This window comes from Poecilia mexicana, unplaced genomic scaffold (genome assembly GCF_051168715.1).
Source record: "Poecilia mexicana isolate PSO_F unplaced genomic scaffold, ASM5116871v1 scaffold_19, whole genome shotgun sequence".
NCBI classification, from domain to species: domain Eukaryota; kingdom Metazoa; phylum Chordata; class Actinopteri; order Cyprinodontiformes; family Poeciliidae; genus Poecilia; species Poecilia mexicana.
In genome coordinates this window covers 16,084,129-16,091,197 of record NW_028263388.1, presented here as the reverse complement: position 1 = coordinate 16,091,197, position 7,069 = coordinate 16,084,129, and the positions used below count along the sequence as shown (strand labels likewise).

Here is a 7,069-nt window from a genome sequence, read left to right as displayed (position 1 = left end):
TTTCTGATAAAACTGAAAATACTAAAGGAAATTCTTCAAAATACTCCTCCAGTCATTTCTTCCTGAAACACTATTTTCATCTATATTGTCAGTGTCAAGTTTACACTGAAAGGTATTAATACAAGACTAACATTTATCGTCAACTAATCATCTTATTTTTAATTAACTGCCTTTAAATTTCATTATAATATGTATTTTTTGTTTTAATAATATATAAATCATTTAGCCATGAATTATCTGCAACTCGATACAACCAATATGAAAATTGTGTCTTTACAATGCACAATTTATAAAGACACAATGACATGTAACATGTAACACAATTTATCTCAACATTTAAATTAATCAGTTTTAATCATAATAAATAAACAGTGTTTCGTGTTAAGCATTTGCTTCATCAAAAAAAAAAAAAAAAAACAGACTGTGGATATGACTCCCTTTAATTTAGTTTTCAGTTGTTGTTATTATTGTTGTTGTTATAACTGAGTGGCGCCATTTGAGAGTTTGTTCAAACCAAGCCCACACGGCGCGCCACCTTCCTCCCCGGCTTACAAATGATGCGCACCCCGTCACTCAAAAGGAAAAACATGGCAGTCCCCTTGCGCAGTTTACACCACGTTTCGCTTCACGTTTCTAACGGGCTGAAATTAGCCCACGACCTCGTGTCAAAATACAAATTTAATTTGTTTGCCACCAGACTGACTGACAAGTCAAGGCAGGTGGCTTTCCGGAAGGGAACGTCAGTCTTCGTCGTGAATGAAGGACCCGTTCAGGGCAGTGTGGGTTTGAATGAATGGCCGCAGGACGGTGGAAACGGTGAACACCCCGATCATGCTCCCCGAGTCCACTCGGAGAAACACAAGCTGAGTAACCCGTCGTGTCTTTACGATGTTCACACCCACCATCCGGTGGACTCTGTCAGTAACGTGTGTTTCGAGGTGGAAGACGTGGAAAGGTCGTTCAAGGTGCTCCGCCAACTGGGCTGCAACTTCCTTGTGCCTCCCACGACAGTCGAGGACGAAAATGGTCTCGTCACCTACTCCGTGGTTAAATCGATTGTGGGAAATGTGTGCCACACGTTGGTTGACAAGACAAAATACGGAGGGACCTTTTTGCCTGGGTTTACTATCGCTGAGAAGGACTGGAGCTTGGAAGAGGAGGACTTGTCTTGTCCAGTTACCCATTTTGATCACATAACTTATGCCAGTCCCAGAAAGTCATCCCACCAGGTCATAGGGTGGTATGAGAAGCTTTTTGGCTTTCAGAGATTTTTCATTGATGGGTAAGTAAAGGCAAAAAAAAATAACGTATGGCAGAGTGTAGTTATGCATCATCAAACCACACTGTTTAATCAAAAATGTAATTCCTCAGTCAAATTTTGTTCTTAGGATGGAAATTTAATTTTTGTTTGGAACACTCAGAATGACAGCTGGATTCAAATATATTATATTAAATTACTTCCAGTGCACTTGCTGTAGTATCCTGTATATTAATGTTAACGTTGACAGCAGTGTCACCAATGCCGTTTTGTTGGTTTAAGTTGCACTTAGAGCTCACTATTAACCTGTATCTTGGTTCGTGCTCAGCTACATTGGGATTTTTACATTTTATACATTCTGACATTTCAAATTCTACAGATTAGATTGCTCCCTCCCTAACAAAAAAAAAGATGAAGGTAAAGGCTCCATCTTACACAAATACAGATGGTGTGAAAAAAAATCCCTTCTATTTGAAGCTATTGTCTACATGCTAATTATAGTTGGTTCTTTTTTATATTTATATATTTCTCTCTTTTTTTGTGATGATCATTGTTGATTCCAGCGTTGAATAAGGCAAAAGTTGTAATGAATCCTTTAGCGCCACTTACTGGTGAGAAATGGATATTACTCAGGAGTAGTCCATCCGTGTTGGTATTGAAAACAGAAAAAAAAAAAGTTGAAAAAAGTCTCTCTTTTTTTTTTTGGCGTCCTAAATTAGTTTAGGTGACCAATGTTGACATTTAATACTTAAACTAGACATCTTTTGCAGATATCTGTAATTAAAATCTCCAACAACAACAAAAAAACATCCTTCTAATCTGCGAAATCATAATTTTCTAGAGCTATGTGACACTGTTATGTGTTGGTTTATCAAAAACCCAGTCAAGCTGCATTAAAGTCTGTCGTTGGAATGGGACAAAATAAAAATAAAAATGGTTAGGATATGTTTTGCAAGGCATTGTGTTTTGCTTTTTCCCAGTGGTGTAACTGGATTTTTCAGACACCCACAAAAAAATGAGTCCCTCATGGAAAAAGCACCACAGGTATTTTTCAATGAATGCTTATTAGAACAAGCGTTATGAAGTAATTTATCTCAAGGTAAACAACCCTTTTTTGTTTTTTTTGTAGCGATGAAGATGTAGACGAAGGTTTTGTTGTGAACCAGGAAGGCGTCGGACTTCGACTCACTGCCATGCAGTACTGGAATTGCAGCAAAGCGGGCATCGCTCTTCCCTTCCCCGACGTAAAAGAACCCGACTGCAAGTTTGTCATCGCGGAATCACTTCCTCACGAAGGTACAACAACCCGGCTGATACTTCGGATTATTCTACAGTTCATGACATCGCAGCTTCTGAGCACACTGCTACTCATATTTCAGGCCGCAACCAGGTGGACACCTTCTTGGAGCAGCACAGAGGGGCAGGCGTCCAGCACGTCGCACTCTACACCAAAGACATTGTCTCCACCGCGCACGCGATGGCTGAAGCTGGAGTCCAGTTTTTCTCCCCTCCTCCTGCATACTACACAGAGGTTTGCACACACCTTATTGCCATAAGAGAGAAGGAAGTTTAGAAAGTCCGTTTATTCAATGCTGTCTTTTTTTCTCTCTTTTTTTTTTTTCAAAAGGAAATAAAATCAAAGCTGGTTTCACTCCTTTTTTAGCCTCTCTCTCTGTGTAGATTTCCTGACACAGCTCAGCTCATAATCAGTCTCTTCAAGGCCACGACACCGCCCAGCACGGCAAGGACAGAGCCGCTCTCTGTTCATGAAAACAGCACAGACAAAGACACAGATATGCAGAGTCTGGTTAGCATGCCATGTGTTCATTTGAGTATTTCGCTTTAAAAAGAGAAACTCATAAAGAGTTATTTGACAGTATGACATGTTTTAAGCACTTATTTCTATTAATGCGGACGATTATGACTTGCAATGATCCAGAAAAGGCCACTGCTACAAAAGCAAAAGAATAACTGCAGACTGAAAGATGATTGTGAAGCAAAACGTACTCAATAAAATATTGTTTTTAAATAGCTGATGTGCTCAGTGATGGTATATAGTTATGGTTAAATAAAAAAACAAGACTATTTCCTGAAAACGTAGTAGTAAATTTAGAAAATATCCGAATAAATCAAAGCAAATAATATATTTTTTTTGTACAATGAGGATATATAATTCTTAAATAAAACCTGGAAAATTAGGGAGAAGCAACAACAAAACAAGAGTTTAAATAGTCGAGAAAAGAAAACGTCGGAATTGGAATATTATTATGATAACCATATGGGGTAACACTTTATTTGAAGGGGGGGGTGAATAAGACTGTCATGACACTTTCATAAACATGACATAACACCTGTCCTGAACATGAATAAGCCTTCATGAATATTTATGACTGTTGTCATTCGGTAAATTATGACACTTTAATACAAAGTTGACATTATTCAAAATGTCTTTGTTATGACAACTTGACATTAACCAGGAAATCATCACTGTTTAAACTTTACCTTTAATAACATAAAGTTACCTAATTTTTAAAGTGCAATCAGTAATACTTTTATAACAAATTTATATCAGTAGTGATTTCTTGTCATGTTTATGAAAGTGTCATGACAGTCTTATTCAACCCCCTTCAAATAAAGTGTTACCCAATATGGTTTACCATTCACTTCCCTCCTTCACGCCACACCTTTTCTAACCATCGTCATGAGAACCGCATCGCTCTCTGTGAGCATTTCGATCTTTGTCCCTATCACGTAGATTGCATGTGGGCATCAGGCGCATTGAAAATCCATCCAACTGATTTGCAAACCAGCGATTTATCTAACACGTGACGCCTGCTCCGGCAGGTCGGAAAACTGCAGGAAATGGAGAAGGTGGGACTCGATCCCCAGAGGCTTTCGGAGCACGGCATTCTTCTGGATTCGGACCTGCAGGAGGTTCCATCGTCACAGACGGGATGCAGCGAAAACAGGAGGTGGGTCACGACCTCGTAGTAAGAGTCAAGGTGGTTCATAATGTGTGTTGACCTTTCGGTTATGCTTTCAGATATCTCCTCCAGGTGTTTACAAAGCCCCTCTTCGCCGAGGACACCTTCTTCCTGGAGCTGATTGAGCGCAGAGGGGCGACGGGTTTTGGCGAAGGGAACATCCGGGCTCTGTGGAGGTCCGTGCAGGCGTACATGGAGAACGAGAGGAGGGATTAAGAGAATGTGCAGTCTGCTCACTAATGACCGCCGCTCTGTTGTTTTTGTTTTTTTTTTTTTGTTTCTAAAAACGTAACTTATTGCATGCGTGTTTTATACGTAATGTTATAATACTTCAACTGGAGGTCATATGCGAAGGAGCTAAAAGAAATGTATGAAATAATCATAAAGCTCCTCACTTCATGTCGTGTCGGTTGCTTTTCTTGGAACATGAATGTAACACTTGAAGGGCTGTTCTCTGTTTATCAAAGCAAACCAAATTAACGGAAAGCAGCTGCACCATAATAAATCGATTTCCCACAGACTGAGAAGACTAAGCTCTGCCTTTACATGGACCATGCAAACTGGAAAGCTTGCAGAAACCTGCAGTTAGATGGTGTCACACACGGGGCTTCCTCTAATTACATTTCAAAACACTTCTTTCGTGCATCGCTTTGCAAATCTATTCAGTCGTTTCAATTTTTCACATTTCGTTTTGCATATGTAAAGTTCAAATTATTTTATTGGGGTTTAATATGACTGGTTAAAGCAATGTATTGCAAAATTGTACATTTGTTGGAATTTGATAAGTAGTTTGCAAAATGTTTTACAAATAAAAAAAAAAGGTATGACATGTATTTTTTATTTAGCTACCACCTGTCCATCTGAAAAACAAAACGTAATATTTCACACATTAATTTAATTACATTTTAGAGGCGGTACACGCTCTTGGTGTTGATTGGCCACCATGGATGTTTCCGGATCCCTCACGAACCGTCACCGGGCAAACAGCTGCCCCTCTTCCAGACACAGAGGAGCTTTATTAAATCATGATTTGGCAGCGACTTGGGTTTGGATCCTCTGAGAGGGAAACCTTTGAGACCCACTGAGATGAGTCTGTTCACTTAAACTTGGCTATAAACATAATGGGTGAGGATTAGTGGGAAGAATGAAAGGCAATGAAACCTAGATGAGGAACTCCATGAAAACCATATGGTTCTTTTCATGTCCCGACTGTAGTTACAGGACCCTGCTGGGGAAGAGAAAATTTCAACAACCTATTAAAAGACAGTTCTTAAAGTCGTGCACTTCTAAATTTTGACAAATGGTGTCAGTGTTTTTCTTTTAATCAGTCTGGTTGTTTTCGGTTGTTACCAGATTCTCAGACAGTTTGTGTGTTTGTTGTGTGAAGGTGGAATGACGCACACACTTTGGATTTGAAGAGTAACTCATTTCTGTTCAATCAGCTGAGAAACTAATTGCCGCATATTTAGAAAGTCATATGGTTTTATTGGATTGATTGGACACTTTGCATGAATAGCAACCTCTACTTGTAATAAAATGGGAATTGTTGGCCACAGAGGGGATTAACTGTTCATTAAAGTTGAGAAGCGATTGGTCCTGTAACAGGAGTTCTTCAGCCATCTGTCCCTGGCCAGTGTGAGCCGCAGATGGCACTCAGCATTATGCAGGGGACTCTGGAAGACGGCTTCTTTTTTTTTTCTCTTACTCTGATCTAACAGTAAAACCATGAAAAGTAAGAAAAATCAAACAATTAAAAATGATTGCAATTAGTCACAATATCCATTTTTTATAATACGTCTTGATCACTTTTTGATTCTTTTCTTGTAACATGTTTGGTGGACACTGCCCCCTATGGTTTTCACAGCAACAACACACCTGGCCAACTCTTAATTTCTTGTACTCGGCAAGTATAAATAAACATAAATTGATTAAATAAACATGATTTAATCACCTGCTTATTATCTGTGATGTTTAAGTAATCATTATGTATTCCTGTGATAAATTAGATGTAATTAAACATGCATAGTTTAAGTAAATAGATAAATGATCAAAACAACGCACACACACACACACACACACACACACACACACACACACACCTACACACACACACATTATTCATTAGTATTACACATCACAGTCAGTGGATAAGGTTAACTGTCAGTTAAAATACTTTGTAGATAACCAATCACATGTCAGGATCTACCTGATGAGCCATATTTATAGTTTTAAATAATTCATGATGTACAGCACACATAAAAGTTTGACCAATTACAGAAAAGATAATGTGTTAGTTAATATGTTTAATTCGAGGTTTATTTAACTACATGACTATGTTATGAAAATATGAAAATGAAACCTCTTTTCTTTCATGTATTCCTTTACATTTTTTTTTTTTACTTTTGTCCCCAATACTACTTTGCATGTGATCACTAAAGAAGTGCACTTTTCCAACAACTTAACTCTAGGCTGGTATGCGATATTGTGTAGGAGACAAATCCTGGGTCACCCAAAAGGCAGGCAAAAATAAAAGCAGACAGTCTAAAACCGAGCAGGACAGTCTGGAGAAGATTAGAAGAACACAGCAGATGTTACTCCTTGATTAACAATAGTGTCTGCCAGGGGTGAGCCTCAAGCTCCCCACCCTTATGAGGCCCAGTTAGGCGAATTCATTATGCCCCCCTTTGGAAATGTTTTCAACTTACTGTAAAAACAAAACAAAAAAAACAAAAAAAACATTTTTGGTTGGGGATATTACAGTAGGCGGAGGTTTGTGGCGAAGGTTTACTTTAGTATTCATAACAATAAACCACAATATCTTATGGTT

The 7,069-nt window shown here is 38.6% G+C and overlaps 1 protein-coding gene across 2 annotated transcripts; it reads left to right on the top strand.

Moving 5' to 3' along the window:
- The first annotated feature begins 101 nt into the window (after nt 1-101).
- Nucleotides 102-4,769, top strand: hpdl (4-hydroxyphenylpyruvate dioxygenase-like). 2 transcript variants are annotated; one of them, XM_014993565.2, is made up of 5 exons: nt 109-1,282; nt 2,388-2,554; nt 2,638-2,789; nt 4,103-4,230; nt 4,302-4,769. In XM_014993565.2, exons 1-5 carry the CDS (start codon nt 555-557, stop codon nt 4,456-4,458), a joined length of 1,332 nt encoding a protein of 443 aa, XP_014849051.2. In that variant the 5' UTR covers nt 109-554; the 3' UTR covers nt 4,459-4,769. The 2 variants fall into 2 exon arrangements, with proteins under 2 accessions (XP_087872731.1, XP_014849051.2); XM_088016605.1 differs by lacking the exons at nt 4,103-4,230; nt 4,302-4,769 and adding an exon at nt 2,886-3,504 and having other exon boundaries at nt 102-1,282.
- Nucleotides 4,770-7,069: the final 2,300 nt, after the last annotated feature.

Bases quoted from the DNA above. Each gene is read 5' to 3' on its own strand.
- hpdl (XM_014993565.2), top strand. From the start codon at position 555: ATGATGCGCACCCCGTCACTCAAAAGGAAAAACATGGCAGTCCCCTTG. The intron at 2,555-2,637 runs GTACAACAACCC...CTCATATTTCAG, and splicing joins GGAATCACTTCCTCACGAAG to GCCGCAACCAGGTGGACACC. The intron at 4,231-4,301 runs GTGGGTCACGAC...TTATGCTTTCAG, and splicing joins GGATGCAGCGAAAACAGGAG to ATATCTCCTCCAGGTGTTTA.